Source organism: Panthera leo, chromosome E3 (genome assembly GCF_018350215.1).
Source record: "Panthera leo isolate Ple1 chromosome E3, P.leo_Ple1_pat1.1, whole genome shotgun sequence".
Classification (NCBI taxonomy): domain Eukaryota; kingdom Metazoa; phylum Chordata; class Mammalia; order Carnivora; family Felidae; genus Panthera; species Panthera leo.
Genome location: NC_056694.1, coordinates 34,814,649 through 34,832,729, shown reverse-complemented (window position 1 = coordinate 34,832,729; position 18,081 = coordinate 34,814,649). Strand labels below are relative to the sequence as shown.

The 18,081-nt window shown below is 41.2% G+C and overlaps 1 protein-coding gene across 18 annotated transcripts in view; it reads left to right on the top strand.

Annotated features, from left to right (window-relative positions):
* Positions 1–18,081, top strand: part of RBFOX1 (RNA binding fox-1 homolog 1) — a 1,461,670-nt gene that overhangs the window by 1,429,543 nt on the left and 14,046 nt on the right. For 3 of the 18 annotated variants that reach the window (XM_042921405.1, XM_042921394.1, XM_042921395.1), the window contains one exon: positions 16,087–16,139. The exons of the other annotated variants lie outside the window; for them this stretch is intronic. In XM_042921405.1, coding sequence (XP_042777339.1) covers positions 16,087–16,139 — 53 coding nt within the window. The remainder of the gene's footprint in view (positions 1–16,086; positions 16,140–18,081) is intronic. 18 annotated transcript variants of the gene reach the window in all.

Genomic DNA, 18,081 nt, shown 5'->3' with positions numbered 1-18,081 from the left:
TGATGCTCACTGGCTGTCAACTAAGTGAAAAGAGAAGCCGCAACGAACTTTACTTGTAATCATGAGATTTGCTCCTCAGGCATGTGGAAAGTGAAAGAAGTTTGATGTCCCCCCTTGGTAGAATTTTGCCTTTTATCAGCACAAACTAAGCCCTCGTCAAATTAAAGATTCAGGGACCTTTGGAAAATGTTGAACCCCAGTAACCTCAGGACTGTCCAGAAGGTCCTTGATGGGTCCCTTGCAACTCCCTGCCCCATCATCTTCTTGGTTACATGATCACATGCTGATTATCTGGGAGCACCCTGAGAGTTTCTGACTGCTGACCTCCAGAATGAAGACCATCTGGTGTGGGCAGAGATTTCCCCAAAAGAAACAGACCTGCCTGGACTAGGTAATTGTATAGTCTCACTGACGAATTTAATGGGAATAGGCAAACGTATTTCCTTGGCATTTAGAAAACCTTTGGTAAGCACTTGCCTTCACCAAACCTTCCTTTTTAATCTCACTTTGATTTAGGGAAAGCCAACTGTCCAAACTCTCAAAGGGGATTGTTTTCTGAGCTTGAACCAATCAAAGCATGGCAGTGGGGCCGACGGTCATCTGGTCATTGCATGCCACTTGGTGTTGCTGATGTGTCCGTGATGCGTTCTGGATTTGACAGGTCCACCATCACATTAGCTCGATGAATGGCTTGCTTGAATTAAGCCTGGGGGTAGGCTTCTCTTTATGGATTGGCTCTTGGTTTCTTTGTGTTTTATGACTTGGTTGTTGATGCATCTGTGAGCAGCCAAACCAGAAAGTGGGGCGGGAGGGGATATTCCCTATTCAGGGACTTGTGCCACAAATATTTGGGGATGTATGTATGATGTGTCTATAGCTTTGATGAAAATGTTCTCTCTCCAGAAAGGCAGACATTTGTCATTGCTTGTCCTGCTTGCTAAACATTCTAACATCTCCTAACAACCAGTGCATGAGAACGTCCCCCACATTAGTGCAGAAGGGAACTAAGGGTCTGATCAGCCAGAGAAGAAAGTAATGCATAGTGGTTCGCTCGGAGATTTCATAATGATCCCGTTGCACTGATAGTTACCAAGGGCCATTTCTTCTTTCATGTAAGACATGTGTTTCCTTTGAAGATCCCCCAAAGTCAGCCACTTTGGACATAACAGTTATAGCCCCAGCCGCACAGGTGCCCCTAGCATGAGCAATAGAGACAACATGCAACAAGGTTTTGTTTCTTTTATTTTCTACTTTTTTTGTTCATTTGTTTTTTGAGACCTCAAAGTTTCATTGAAAATATTTTGTGTGACAAAAAAATGGTGGAATATTGGCAATTTCGTAGCTTAGTAGTTAAAATGCCCTAGAATCAGTAATCTTGCCCTCTGCATTTGAAATATATATATGTATACACACACACACACACATATATATACACACACACACACACACACACACACACACACAGCTGTGTCTTAGGCCCTCACAAAAGACTCCTGAGAGAATCCAGGTAAATCTTAATATAAGGAGGTCAGGACTTGTCAAATTCAGGCAGTCATAAGCCACATGCTAGAACATTTTTTTAATGTGATAGTCGTAACCTATTAATAGAAGTTTCTATTTGAGAGAGAAATAGATTAATAGTTCTTTTTTAAAAGTCAATAAGGATAAGTAGGCATGTCTTTGAGGTCATGGAGAAGTTGGTCTACCCCTGTTTGAATTTATATGGGTGATAGAGATAGATAGATAGATACATACATACATACATACGTACATACATACATACATGGGTGGATGGATAGATGGATGCGTGGGTGGGTGGATGGGTGGATGGATGGGAAGTTAGATGATAAATAGGTACACAGGTGGTTCGATGGAAGAGAGAAAAATGAGAGAGGAGAACAGAGAACAGACGAGTGGAAGAAAAAGAAAGAGAGGGAAGGGAGGAGAGGAAGGAAGAGGAATGAAGGGAGAAAGGAGGGAAGGAGGGAGGGAGTGAGGAAGGAAGGCCACTCCTGGGACCGGTCAGGCATTAGCCATGCTTCTTAGATGTCAATACAGAGAGCTTATCTTTTACAAAACGATGACAACAGAAAATGGTAGCTTTGTTTTGTTTTTTGTTTTTTTTCTGTTTTATGCAATTTTGTTTTTAATGTTTTTACTTGGCAAAACAAATGCTGGCAGCTCTATAGTAGCCTTCCTATTAGATTTTTACATTTTCAATTTTTTTTTTCCTCTGAGACCACTGTTGAAGAGTAGAGTTAGTGCATTATAAACCTTAATGCCAGGGGTGGTTCTCAGTTGAATTAAAAAAAAAGCTGATGGCCCAGGTCGTGGAGACTGATGGCGATAGGAGTGTGTCTATCCCATGGCATCTCCCCAGCTGAGACAGGGATCCAGGGTCAGAAGCAAACTGGTTTGGATTTAGATTCTTACCTGTTGAGTCAAAACAGAGCAGCAAACAGCAGTTCTGTCTCTGTACCTTTGTTGACCCTGCCTTGTCGAAGCTGTTCTTGATTTTAGTTCTCTTTTCTGCTTTTTTCCACTTGCCCTGATCAGCTCTCCAGGGTTCTGCAATTCAAGAAAAGATGCTCTGTCAACTTGTAATGGAAATGTCACAGAAATGAGTCGCTAATGCCTTTATTTACATCCTACTATCCCAGTGCCCAGAAAGGCACAGTCAGCTTTCTGAATTAGAACACCAAGCTGAAATATATATATATACATATATATATATACATATATATATATATATGTATATATATATAGAGAGAGAGAGAGAGAGAAACAATATATAAATATGTAATATATTCTTATTTTTATTTATATTCTTTTTCTTCTTTTTGGTTTAAAGTGCACTTTCTTAACTGATTCATTTGGTTTCTTTTTTTTTTTCCAGCAAGTCAGGGTCCCCCTCAGGAGGAGAGAGGGTGAATGAAGCTAATTATTCTAGGCAGCTTTAGGGTAACTAGAAAGAAACATACGTTGTCTGTGAGCTTCCCATTACAAAGCACAGAAACCAGACGAAAATATGTTTCTTCAGTAAAACTGGTGATATATATGACAGTGCTCCCGTTAATATGTCCATTAGTTGGAAATAGCGGACTGTATTCTTTGCCTTATTTACTAAGTCTTCTGGAAGTTGGAGGTGGTAGGCTAGCAAACTTGGATTCAAATCCTCTCTGACTGTGATAATACACTTAAGAGCATAGCAGCAGTAACAGTGGCTCTGTATGGAGTCCTGACCAGTGCAGGGCTGTGCTATGTGCTTTCCAGATACAATGCCATTGAGCCATCCAAGGATGCTGTAAAATTGATGTGGCCCTTCCATTTTACAGATTGGGAAGGCAAGGCTTCGAAGAGCGGGCAAGTTTTCTTCAGCTCAGCTCCGAAGCTAAAGAATGTGCCCTTAATCACTAGGCTCTGTCGCATTTCACTGGAACAATCTTGAGAAGTAATTTCTTCAGATGACATTTCATCTCATATGGGTGTATTGACTCCACCTTACACGGTGGTTTGGAAGTATTGACACAATGGCTGTGAGATACTCGGCACAGAAAGGGCACTATATAAAGTGTTCTTGTTTTTTACTTTCCTGTGTTCCCATAAGAGTTGTAAATCTGGATGACAAGAAGGAGGAGAACAAAAATACCTAGGTTATGTCGCTCCACCCAAACCTCTAAAATTCAGGGGTTTGAATCTGTTATTTTCTTAACAGGTTCTGGAGTCATTGAAAGTGTTTAGGAAAGATAATGGCCAGACCGACTGGGCTAAGTTATGGTGTAGACAAGCCTTTTAAAACTTAATAGGTAGGATTATATGCAAATCTAATTCTTTTTACTCCAGTGAGTTCCAGGAATCATTTGTTGGGTTTTGCTTTGTTTTTGTTACAGACAAACTTACTTAGGGGAAGGGCCATTTAAGCCCTTCAGTTTCTCAGTTATCCAAAGTTTGGATTTTGAGATGTTAGCGCTCCTTAAAGTAAGGAAAGTATAGTATCTTCCCTGTCACACTTTTTTTTTCCTTTTCACCATGTAGATTTTCTATTTCTATTTTGAAGTTACTTTTTTTGGTAGCGTCTCTGCCTTTCTGGTAGTGTGTAGAACATTAGAACACACAACCTGAGGAGAGAAGCGATGTAGTTAGTGTGACCCCAGAAATGACTGTCCAGAATGTGACGCTTGAGACAGAGAAGGAATGTCCTGTTACTAAGAATGAGTCCGGGACAGAAAGCTTCAACCAGACTGTCCCAGATCAAGCAGAACATGTATGCTCATCCTAGGCAGATTCTCCATGTCCAAAGACTGGACTTCACACCCAGAGTCCTTTAGTCCAGGTCCTGGGCTGTTTCTGCCTCCTTATGCAATTGTTAACAAAGTCAGGGCAAGTCATGTTTACATCCTCAAATCGTCGTAACTAAGACATGAGTTGATGATGAACACATGAGTCAAATTTCATGTTGTCAAAACCAGCAATAATTTATTTCCCTATGGATCAAATAGTTCCTATTGGGCCTTCACCAAAAAACAAAAGTTATGATAACTAAGATAAATTACTTTTTCTGCCCACCTGCTGTGTAGATTGACAGTGATTTCATCTAGTAACAATTGAGATGGCTCTGATATAGCAGAGGGGACAGATACTCTTGATAGTGGCATCAATATGATTTTTGAAACTCGTGTTTATGGACACAAAGCTCTTGGTGCTAAAAATAAATATAGCTGTTACTGATGGACTTCCTTAGTTTCTCCTATTGTTAATTTACAGACATGCATGCATGCATACACACACACACACACACACACACACACACACACACACACACACACACAGGTTAAAAGAAAAAGTGCTCAAATTTCTCTTTCAAGAACTAATTGCCTTTGGTCCGAAATCTATAATGGCTTCTTAACAACTGCTATGCACTATTGGATAAATATGTATGCAATTGAAGCCGTTAAAAAAAAAGAACCAAGACTGTAATAGTCAACAGACTGGACCAACAAGGAGTTGGGGAGACATTAAAGGAAATTCCAAACCCAGTAGACCATAGCTGTCACAGCCATGTGGGTAGACACTTTAGCCAGCGAGGAGACAAGATGTAACAACTCCTTTGGTCATGTCATGGCCTAATTACACACTTCTCAGGTTGCAGATCATTGACTTGATAGGCCACAAAGAAGCAAATAAAACCTATCCTATAGTAGCATCATCAGGATCCTTCAGCTGTGAAGGGTTTCGAGACAGGTGAGAAAGCCTGGTACTTTCTAGAGGCAGGTCAGAAACTTCCAAGGAGAATGGGTACACGGAGACTCTGGAGGAGCCCTTTCCACAGCAAATACAGAGCTCCTCATGGAAGACAGCTTCCCAGTCAAGGAGAAGGAAATACACACACAATAGAATCTTAGTTCATGAATGTGACAAACATTGAACACACTCTACTTCTTTGCTTTTTTTTTTTTTTTTTTTTTTTGTCTTTTTTTGTCCCTGTGTAATACACTATAGGCTGTCTTTTAAGGTAAGAGGGAACTTTTCACTAAAAATTTCTAGTATTTCCTTTAAAGTTATCGAAACAAGTTCTGGGAGAAGTTTAAATTTTTTCCCAGTAGAACTGATTTCTGTTTAAATGTGGCCTCTGTGCTATTTCCATATTTGTGCGCAGTACGTGCATGTGAACAGTCATTGTACAGAAATAAATGACTTCTCATGATTTTCTCCCTGGCGTGAATCACAGTGATTGATTCCTCTGGAATTAAATTCTCCTCAAAACCGTAGTGTAGTTCATACTTAATTAACACAAAACGTTTAGAGTAGGGACCACTATCAGGAATTACAGAGACGGTAGTTTGGAGGTGAATGTTTGAGGCAATCTCTGTAAGGAGTAACTAACTCATCAATTTTGTCATTGTTCCTGGGCTTATTCTTGCCACATTAGGATGTGTGAATGTTTGAATAGATCAATAGATTGTGGAGAGATGAGACATAATCAAAGCTCAACACCCTTTTCCCTTAATTATCGTAATCACTTAAATTGAAATGCTTTGGACTTGAGATTATAGAAATACACCAAACATCTGATAACCTGCATCAGCACTTTGCACTGCGTTTGTAGGCTCAGAATGCCTTTACAAAGAAAACCATGATTGTTGGATGCTTCGATCAGCCTCTCAATCTCCATCTCTGTTCATGGTCCACTTTTGTAATTTGAAGTTATAAACTGCATTAAAAGATGAGGGACATGTTTTCTTCACCGTTTCTGCATAGGTAGAGGGTGTGTGGGCTACATTTAGTTAGTAGGATATGAGCTCAGGTGATCAGGTGGGTGCATGTTAAACATGCATCCTGGACACTATCAGCTGCATAGCCTTCCTGGAATGATGGATTGTTTCTCTGCTATTCTTTAAATTATTGTCTTCAGTTTCTCTATCTCAAAATTAAACAATGGAGAAAGAGTGATCGCCTTAGTCCATTCTGAAATTTTAAGATTGGAGTGGCTCATTGTGAGGGTCCCAAGAGCCCTACAAAGCATGGTTCCCACACCAACCCAGTTGGCCTCACCAGGAGCTTGTGGGAAATGCAGAATCTCAAACCCACCCCAGCCCTGTTGTGTCAGAATCTGTACCTTCAAGATCCCTGGGTGGTTTGGATGACATTTGAGAAGCACCCCCATAGAGGGCAAGCTTCAGTGCTACCCCCTATGCAGCAAATAATGTTGACATTCTACAAAGCTTGAAGCATGTAGGAGAATTTGTCTTAGCAAATTGTTGGTTTGTAGTCATTTCTCTATTTTCCCTTCCTCAGTGCGAAAATAAGAATCATCCATGGTTGGAGGTCCCTTGCAATCCATCCTGAGGGAACTCCCCCTCCCCCAACTAGTCTAGGGCCACGATCGATCATTTTCTTAACCCTAAAGATTTCTGGATAATGCAAATGATTTCATGCTAGTATTTTCTCATTGACTGTGTAATAACCTCAGGCTGATGTAAACCATACCCTGGAAAAATCCCACCGGATTCCTCTTCCCTTTACTGAGCCTCAGTTTTCTCATTTGCTAAATGGAGACGTCTCCATCATACCAGTTACAGTCAAAAGGAGATGAAGGTGAACATTACTTCATAAACTACAGGAGGTGGTGAAAATGAGTGGGGTTCTCAATAGCTCAACTGTTCATTGACAGATATTTTAGAGTATAAGGCATTACTTGAAAGCACTGAGTATATCCAGACCAGAGCAAACAAAATTAAATCCACTTGAAAGTGGGAGTCATTTTTAGAGGAGGCTCTAATACCCCTGTAACACTAACATTCTGGGAACCTGTGCCTTACTCAGCTGCCCACAACTTAGAAATTGTCTGCTCAGGATTTGAGGCAAAGTCTTTTGTAATCACTGTACCTGCTTTGAGGCATGCATTAGCAAATCTTTGCTGTTCATCTGTAGCATATGATCAGGGATTTAGATTTAGGCTAACATTACTTACTACAGAGATAATACAGGCAAGCTAAGGGACCTGTTTGATCCCCAGCTGCCTCATCTTTAAAGTGGGGCTGTTGAGTGATGCCTGCCTGATTGGGTTGTTGTTGAATTAGTGTGGTCATGAGCAGAGAGCTCCTTAAGTAGCACCTGACACTAAAGGACTCTCAGGATGGGATATTACCATTAGCATCACTAAACGATGGGTGTATTTTGTTTTGTTCCTGTAGGAGCAAGTTTTCTGGCTTAGAAGAATATTTTGACCATGGAGGGTTTTATTTTTAAATATTGACTTCCATTTTAGAAATATCAAAATAGGGATACCTAAAATGTGCTAAGGGAGTAGATCTTAAGTGTTCTCACCACACACAAAAAGTAACAATATGAAATGATGGATATGTTGATTAGCTTGACTGTGATGATCATTTCATAATATGCACAATATATTAAATCATCTCTTTTAAAAAGTACATCCTACAACCCAATTATATTCAGTTTTCTTTTTTAAGTTTATCTATTTATTTTGAGACAGAGCGCAAGTAGGGGAGGGGCAGAGAGAGAGAGAGAGAGAGGGAGGGAGGGAGGGAGGGAGGGAGGGAGGGAGGGAGAGTGTCCCAAGCAGGCTCCACACTGTCGTGCAAAGCCCAATGCGGGGCTTAAACTCATGAACTGTGAGATCATAATCTGGGCCAAAGTCAGATGTTTAAGTGACTGAACCACCCCAGCACCCCATATATTAATTTTTATTTGTCGACCATACCTCAGTAAAACTTGGGGAAAAATAGTTTGGGCCAAAAAAAAAAAAAAAAATTCTGAAGGAAGAAGCCACTGGACCCATGAGATCAAACAGCCTGTTTTTGTGTTCATCTTTCTCTTTTCTGTCTTTGGAGGAGTCCAGGCTACCAGGGACACGTCAGCTTTGTAGGAAAAATGACCAGTTCTTGTGGCATAAACCCAGCCCCCACATTACCACTGCTTTAGATTTCTGTACAACCAGTTTGTCTACAGAGACTTACTTTTCAAAAACTGAAACGAAATCTGCCTCTGTTGCTCTTTTCTCATTGCCACTGGTGAGAGCTCCAGTATCTGGGGGTGGTTGTGGGTTATCAGAATCCCCTGGGGATTTGGAAGGTTCTGGACCTTTCCACCACCGCACTCACTCCATTGTGCACATAACTCATAGGTGGGCGCAGACCTTCTCAGCGTGGCCTCTCCGGCCTCCAGAGCCTCAGCCCCAATACCATGTGCTCCTGCCCACCTCACTAAGCACGGGACTCCTCTCCTCTACAGGACAGCTGCTTCCCCATGAGAACACACATAGCTGTTCCCAGAACTGGCCAGACCCATTTCCAACCCTGCATCAGAAAGTCGATCTCTTTTAGGAGCTCCTCTGTGTCCCTTTCATCTTCCCAGACGCACCTGTAACCTCAAAGGGCTGTTCCCTGTCCCCCTTTTGGCCTAAAACTGTGAAAGCCCCGCACTTAAAAACACAAATGCCTTTTCTCTTTGGGGAGAGAAGACAGCTATCCTTCATGAGTTCGCACAGCCCAAAAAAATAAATGGCAGTTTACCCACAAATGAAGTGCTTTCACATTCATGCTCTCATCATAGTGCAAAAAAAATAAAACAAAATAAAATAAATCTAAGGGAGGCCTGTGCTATTTGTGTCCCCATTTTCCAGATGAGGAAACTGAGGCCCAGGAAGGTGACAGGGCAGGGCTTCCAGATTCACCGTTTGTTCTCTTTTACCTGAGAAAAAAAGTAGTGGGAGCTGAGGAGATTGCTCAAGTTTGGAGAAACTAAAATTACAGAAGTGGACTGCTCTCGGGGTCTCCAGGGAATGGGCACGCACTTGGATTTGAATTTCTTAAACCCAGAAGTTTTGGATGGAATATTCAAATTGAGGATAGATCCAGAGCAGTCACCTCCTTTCCCAAGTAAACTTTAGTTTTCAAAACGTGCTCAGTGTTAGCATTAGCAACTGCAACTAAATGAAATGATTCTAAGTGTATGTTAAAGGGAAATGCTTTCCCTTTAAAGATGAAAAGGATCGGGAGAGACCCTTTCAGAGGATTCTACAGTCAATCTGTCTGTTTGCTTGCTGCTTTGTCTGTTTACACCCCATCTCATTCTACAGTTTGCCACCGCCTCTCCAAGTACATGTAATTCAATACTGAAACATAAATAGAAATAACGACAGGGCAGTGAAAAACATAAATTTGAATGGGCTTTTTATAATTGTAGAGTTTTAGAACTGAGTCGGGGGAAAGGAGGTAAAATACTGATTGCAAATGTGTAAAATTGAAATATAAATTAGGTTATGAGCTTCCAGACAGCCAAGCCCAATACAGATGCTGCACAGTGATTTAAAGGCCAGGAGCACAAGGTCCCATCCCTTTGGCTTAGCTGGGTGTCTGGCAGGTAGCAAACCCTCATGAACCATCTGAGAATTCAGTGAACAAGAGGAGTGAGCTATTCAGTAAAGTCAGCAAAAAGAATTTTAATGGAAGCACCTTATTTCTGCATGTTATGTGTAACTATTCAGAAGACGTTCATGGCTGGATTCCATATGACCCTTCCAGCAGCTTCTTAATATGAACAGGAAGAATCCCTGATTAGTGTGTGTTTCTACCTTAATCCCACATGTCTAGAAGGAGGCATCGTGGTAAGCACAGCACAGTTTTAAAAATTAATAAGTAATGTATTAAACAATATATATAATTATAATAATATAATTTCCAAAAACTAAAATATCAGCAATTAAAAATGTGGCTGTCAACACTAGTGCCGTTTAATTGAAAAACCAGAGGACACAGCTCTCTTCCCTGCAGAGTCAGGGAACTTAAGTTCAAAGAAATAGTCATACAGTGAAATGTCAGTTCTCAGTGCTGGCTGACACTTGGGATCACCAGAGTGGCTTTTCGGGAATACCTGGGCCTGGGAATTACTCTCAAAGATTCTGACGTAAAAAGATTGGGAAATGGACCTGGTCATTAGTATTTTATTTTTAAAAAATTATATATACAGCATTAAGATACTCTGCCTTACAACCAACAGGTGCCCAGAATCTACAGATAGAATTAATTTGACTTTGTGCACTGCTGTCTTGGGACATCTTGACTGCCATGTGCCGGAGTTGAAGACTAACTTCTAAGGCCCTAGGGAATTTGCACTAGATAGCCTTGGAGGGTTTTAATCACATGTAAGTGTGTGTGTGTGTGTGTGTGTGTGTGTGTGTGTGTGTGTGGGCGTGGGCTTGCTAGCTTCCATATTCATAGCATTAGATACTAGAAGACTGCCATGAGTGATATCCACCCAGAGTTTTGCATAACAATAGTGACATGACAGAATTAAAAGGCCAAAGAATGAGAAGTGACCAGAATTTCCAACAGTAAAACTGAACACCAGTGTTCTTTGATGGGAGAACATTTCCTGTCTGCCCTCCCTCCTCCCCTGCCTGTGCCCCAACCTTTACTCTGTCTCCATACCTAGCTTCTCACATTCCCTCCAGCAATACTGGCTGGCTACTATTTTAATTTGACTCTTAGAGTTCAGCCGTGGGTAATTTTTAGAAGAAAGAAAATTACAGAGAGATGAGATTTCGCCTAAGAAGAAAAGTGGGGTAGAAGGATGATGTGGCAGGTCACAGGCCTAATTTAAATGTACCACCAGCTGAGTCAGATGCAGAGTCTAGATGGTTGGTCTATGAAAACCATCGTAAAACATAATGAAGTCTGGTGATAGAATGAAAAAGAAAGACCATGGCCCGTGTCATTCCACACTGCAAGTTGCTAAAGCAGAATATAATTATCCCTCTCAAACTTCAATTAACATCATACTCAAAGGAGAATCCAGATTCTGTGTTATTTTGTCGGTAGGAATGAAAGGTTCAGGACAGTTTCAGGAGGTTCCTCCGTAGAGACGTTTCACTCCAGTGCTGACTCAGCACCCCAACATGGGTGCCCCTCAGCACAATCTTAGTGAAGAAGAGTCGGGGTCTTGAGCCAACCCAGCTGTGTTCAGATTTCACCTCCACCAACTTGCACATGGTCATGACCTACACCTCCACTTCCTCATCTATAAAGACTGGGATAGGAAGAGGGGGTGTAGAGAAAATTAAATCAGTTAATACATAGATACAGGGCTTGGCCACCTCCTGTCATGGATAAGTACTCCATCGACATCGGGTCACTGGCTCTTTGACACCAACACTCCAAAGAGCCGAGACGAATGTAGCCTTCTTCCTCGTGCTCAGCGATCAACCGTTTCATTCTTTTTCCTAAATTAGTAATCCTCCCTCCTCCCACAAAGCCTCCCCCTGTCAATCTTCCTGGGAGAGTAGGAAGATTTCTGAAATGAAAATGGGACTGAACTTGCAGGAAATTTCTCCGCAATGTTCCCAGATGTCCCCATGGTAAGAATTACCTGGAATGATGATTCTCTTCCAGGAGCAGCAGACACTTAGGACTGGTGAATGGGTCCCCAGAGCTTGTCAGTAACCAGGCCTGGGTTCTCACCAAATGGACAGATGTTCACATCTCTTTCCTGGAAGTTCTGATTCGGGGGGTCAGGGCTGAAACCCAGACGTCTGTTTTTAGCATCTATATTTTAGCACTCTAATTAATTCTTATCTTCAGGGAAGTTTGAGAAATTCTGCAGTAGAGGAGGGTTCAAAAATAGAAAGGAATCCTAGGTGGAAAAATTGGTAAAGAGAATTAGATGCAGACTCAGAAGGCAAGTGGAAAGACCCAGCAAAGATCCTCTTGAGTTTGTTCATGGAAGATACTGAAATAAGAGAAACACGGGGGGGAATTAGATACAGAGAGCATGACATTGTGGCCACCGTTAGACCACCTTCGCTTTCAGAAATGAGGTTCTTTCTTTATAAGTTTTTTAAGAATAGTTGGGGATATATATATATATATGTATATATATATATGTATATATATATATATATGTATATATATATATGTATATATATATATATATACACACATATATATATATATATTTAAATTTTAGAGAGGTAAGGAGGGGAAAGGGGAGAGGGAGGTAAAGAGAAAGGGGGGGGAAAGAGGGGGCAGGGGGAGAGAGAGAGAATCTTAACCAGGCCCACACTCGGCACAGAATCCTACATTACCTGCTGAATATTTCCTAAACTACCTCATTCCACACTCTGCCCCAGACCAATTAGGCTAGGACCACAGGAGAAGGGCCTGGGCTTTCCCGTTATTTTCACCTCTCCCTGTGAGTCTAAGGAACTAGACTTAACCATTCAGCTAGACAAGTGGCCCTCAGCCTTGGCTTGTATGAGAGTTACCTGGAGCTCTTTAGAAACTACAAACACCCAAGACCCACTCACAGAGATTCCCATATAACCAGTCTTAGGTGTAGCATGATCACTGAGAATTTTAGAAGGGCACCAAGTGTTTTTACAGTGTGCAGCCAAGGCTGAGAACCACTTGGCCAGACTTTATCCTCTATAACCAGTTTTCTGAACATCAGGGGCAGCTGCTCTTGCAGTTTAAATTCTTTGGTCTGTGTTGAGAGTGCAGAGCAGACTAGGAGTAGCATGGGGGTCAAGACCCATGCCAGTCTCCTCTCTCCTCCTGAGAGGTGAGCCCACCCACACTGTCCAGAGTGCACATGCACTGCTTTGGTCATTTAGTTTGCCCTGCCCTTGCTTGGGGGTAGCAGATTTCCCAGCTACATTGTTAATCTCTTTGATCATACCTCTCTCTGGTCATTTGGGGTAAATGATTCCACTGAGAGGGTCATGGATGATCCACATATGGGGCTGAGAGAGATGGTTTTTGTCTTAAAGGTCAAGTGGGGAGAGACAGAACTGTATATCAAAATTGCCTAACAGTGGACAGAGACATCACCATGAAACCTATCCCTTATAATTCTTCCCAGATTCCTCTGTTGGCCTCCCATGTGGGCCACATTGGCCTGATATCCCTCCCCAGGCTATTATTTGGCAGACATCTCCTTTTGTACTTATAATCAGTGTAGCGGGAGGGCTGATCATGCAGGTTGACTCCATGGAATTAATGAGCTCCATAAAAAGGCAGTTTTCTGAAATGGATGTAGTGGGATTGTTTGCGTGGAATTAAAAGAAAATAAATAGCAGTAGAGAACTGATACATCCAAATAACTATTTTGCAAATACGTTTTAATAATTCTTTTTTGGTACTGCCGCAGAGTCCATGATATATCCCTTAAAATATCACTACTGGCAATAACTTTATGCTTTGATGTAGATTTGACTTGATAGTCGGCCATCTTCTGAGCCAACTCTCCGAGTCATATCCTTTGTTCAGAGATTTTTCTCAGGAATCCTAGAGACACTCTAAAAAAATTCAAGATATATAAGTTGCCCGAGAGAGAGAGAGAGAGAGAGCAAGCGAGCGAGCTGGGGGTGGGGAGGAGAGGGAGAGGAAAAAGAAAGGAAGGAAGGGAATGGAGAAATAGTAGCATTATTTTTAAGAGTATGTGTATCATAGGGCGCCTGGGTGGCTCAGTTGGTTGAGCGTCCAACTTCGGCTCAGGTCATAATCTCACGGTCTGTGAGTTTGAGCCCTGTGTCACACTCTGTGCTGACAGCTCAGAGCCTGGAACCTGCTTCAGGTTCTGTGTGTGTGTGTCTCTCTCTCAAAATAAATAAGCATTAACAAAAATTAAGACAAAAAAAAAAAAAAAAGAGAGAATGTATCATGTCCCAAGGAAGAGTGCTGTGAAACACAACCATCATATGTTCTAAAATTCTGGTACAATTAAAGACAAAGGTCTGATGTCTTTGTAAATATACTGGTAGGTTGTGTTCTTAAAACTTTTTCCTTCTTCAGTCAGTCACCATTGTATATCTGTGTTGGTTGCCTCTTGTGGTTCTCCTAATGTCTGGCAGGAGGGACAGTTCTGTAGGGAAAATGCAGAAGTGAGATACAAGGTGGCAGATTATTCTGGGACGATAGGGTCTGAATTGGATAGAACCATCTCACTAACGAGGCCCACCCTATAGTTGAGGAATGGCTATACCAAAGAGTTTGCCCCTTTGGATGCACCAGGCTGCCGCTCTTGGTAATAAAGTGTTATTCTTGTGAGCATACTATAAACAGAAGTCCTTCCAAGGGCTTGTTTGGTCCATACACATATGAATTTCATGCATGCAATTTGAGCTGCCCATATCGTGTTCCCCCTTGAGGCATTCAGAGGTGAACAAGTGAAAACAAATATTCAAACCCAAATATCTTCATTTTCAGGGATATTAATTGTACTGCTCCTCAAACCTCAGAAATTTGAAGCCAGGTATTGGTGGGGCTCAAAAAGTCTGTGTCCAAGCAGAAAGAGAGCAGGAATCCAGTGACACTAACGTTCTTATTCTTTTAAGAGAAGTGATAAATGAACTTGGCTGTGACTTTTGTTATATGGAAGAAAGACATAAGAAATACTATTTTCAGAGCATGTATAATTTTGTTTAGATTTCATTGGTGTGGAAATAGCTAGAATTTTCAAGTGAATGCCAAATTCTAGTGAATTTTCCAGTGGTAGCTCTATTTATATTTCAGAGTGTACCTCTTGCAAAAGTAAAACTTTCTTAAGGTGTTTTAAGAAATGCTCAATCACTAGGTACTTTTTGGAATCATTAAAACATTTGAAGAAGACCAATCAAAGACCCCAAAAATGCATTTAATCTTGCTTCTTAACGATTCATACACTACAGAAAAATCTAACAAACAAGAACCAGAAGGCTCTATCCTACTGCTTCTGAGGCATTTAAGATCCCAGCTAATCTCATTGGGGCATTTTTATAATCTGCCTCCCACAGACGTTCTCATTTCTAGAGAAATAAACAGTGTGTCTGAATTAGAACACATTTCATTGTGAAAATGCCACAGTTGGAAACATCTTAAGAGAGTTTATCATCTTCCTGGATTTACTAAATCAAAGTAAAATAGCATTTTCCATTTTAATTTTCTTTTAAACACTGCATCATTAAAAATAATTTGGTGAGATGGGATTTACTCCAATAGAGGAATTCTCTTACGTTCTTTGTGTAGCCAGCCTAGTTTGGTGAGGAAATTATTATCTATAACATGAGACCATATAACCATTCTCTTCTGAAATGACAGCAATTTCTTTTTCTTTCCTTTAAAATTTTTTTGATATTATACTACAATAATAAAGTCTGGAATTTTATGATTTTTCGTAGCTAGCTGCAGTACCCCATTTTTCCTAATGGACAGTCTGTATTTTCTTTAAATGTAATTTGCATTTAGTGTAGAAATTCCAAGCGCAGTTTGAAATGCCCCGGCCTTAGAAACATATCCTTGCGTGACGTCCTGGTAACACTCAGTACTCCTATGTCAGTGCAATAGTGTGTACACACACACCCCACCCCCGTTCTCACATCACCCCCGATTCCACTGGTGAGGCCCCCCGCATGCCTGGTTCATGATCCTTCTAAACTCTCCCAAGTCCTAGCCATATCAACACTTTCCCTTGCAACATCCATTCGAACACAGCGCCCTCCCTCCCCGCATCTGAATACATCTACCCAGTTGGCAGAGAGCACATTTCTCCCTGAGCGAGCAGTATTGTGAATTTTATCTTCTCTTCCAGAAATCAGTTCGTCTTCGTTGCAGCAGATGAAATTTCTTGTAACACCTCTGCAGGTAACAAACATTGCTACTTCTTGACGCATCCATCCAAGTCTCAATATTCTTTCTTTCTTTTTTTTTTTTTTCCTTCACATGCTGCAATTGGTCACTCTAGAAAGTTGAGTTGAAAAAAAAAACAAAAACAAAGTCCATATATCTTTGGAGTATAGCTGAAGCCTTGAGCCTCTGTTGTCTAAAAAGACACTAGGCGTTTTGCTAACTTGGGTACTTTATTTCCAGTTTTAATAGTACATGATCTAGAAAAGTAAGACTGTGTTGGATGAAGCCACAATGCAATCTTACGGTATAAACACTTATGTTAAAACGCTGAAAGGGGAGTCTAGGGATGCACATGTGTGACTTGTATGTTTTTTGACATATTTTGTCTGGGTTCACACAGATGTGTATGTGAATTATACTGATCTGTATTGAATGACTGGTTATATATCATAGACCCTAAAAGACTGACTCCATATAGCTAGAGGCATTGGGGAATACAATTATCTCCATCTCATAAGAAGGGGATCTTCACTCTATGAATCAAAGATCCCCTGTCTCCTTTCTTGTAAAACCTATTACAAGTAGCAGGATTTAGAGAGACAAAGTCTTCTGCTTTTGAAATCAGGGCATTGGCAAATGGAAATCGCACAGTTGCATGATGTGTCCATCAAAATCACACCTTTCTGCTTTGATGTGGTTCAGAAGAGTTATGTTTGGATTTTCATTAGCTTGGAATTACTTGATTAAATGTCAAGATAGGTGAGTGCTAACAGATTCTTTGTTTTGTTTTGTTTTGTTTTTTGTTTGGTTTCGTTTGCTTTTAAGCCTAAACTACGACCAAAACAATTACTAGGAGATCTTCCCAATATGTGGCTTCTAGCCAACAAGGGAGGACTGTACAGCTTATTAACATGTAGTTGAGTATGACGTGACCTTCAAAGCCTACATTAAATAGAGCCTTGCAAATAGACATTCATCTGCTCCAATCACATTTTATCGATGGAGCAGTAAATGCAAGCTTGCTTGCTAACACTTCCCTCCCTACTTACAGTCTTTGGTGAGAAGAAACTAAATTAATGGAAGGGCAGATTGCTAGGAGCATGTCCCTAGCCCCGTCTGTCCTAAAAGGCAAGGCTTCTTTCATTGATAAGAGTCCGTGTCAATATTTTTAATGGCGGAAAGTCTTAACCTGGGAGTTCATGAGGTATGCATGTTCATATTTTAAAGTGACAGCTTACTCCATTTCTATCAAACCCCTTGGATAAAGGCTCTTCTATTTTCCTTCCTCGACCCCTACCCTCCAACATCTGTTTCCCCCCGCGAGCGGTGGTGACATCCCTAACGCATCACTAATACTTAATAGTAGAAGGGGGGGTGGGATACTTGTGTAGCTGGACGTGGTGGGGAATGTTCCTGGGATGCAAGAGACATTTCACATGTTCAAAACCTTGAAAAGGGAGCATGCGTCCGGAGGGGTAGCTGACTGGGGGTGGGGAAGGGATGTTGGTTTAAGCTGCTAACAGATGTCATGTGTGGAGAGGCTGTCTTCCACAGCCTCTACATATCCTGTTAAAATGCATGCATGTTCCGGTGTGTCTCAGGTTATATTTTGACATCACAGATCACACACTGCAAAGTTACAGCCTCAGAGGTAGATATCGATTTCGTCCCGTGCCTTAACAAACCCTGCCTTGTAAGCAAGTGGTCCACATACACTATTGCTGAAAGAGGCGGCAGATAATGAAAGTTTGCCTGGTAGACCGAGTGTGTTCACCTTACCTTATCTGATTTAGGATGGCTCTTCAGTAAATTCTTAATGAATTGCTATTGATCAGATTTCAAATTGAGAGAGATATCCCTGTTGCTTTGATGGCCGTATTAATAATATGTTGCATGCTTCATAAGGTCCCATTTGAAGTCTGAATTCTGAACCAAGCATGAAAAAGGAGACACCCGT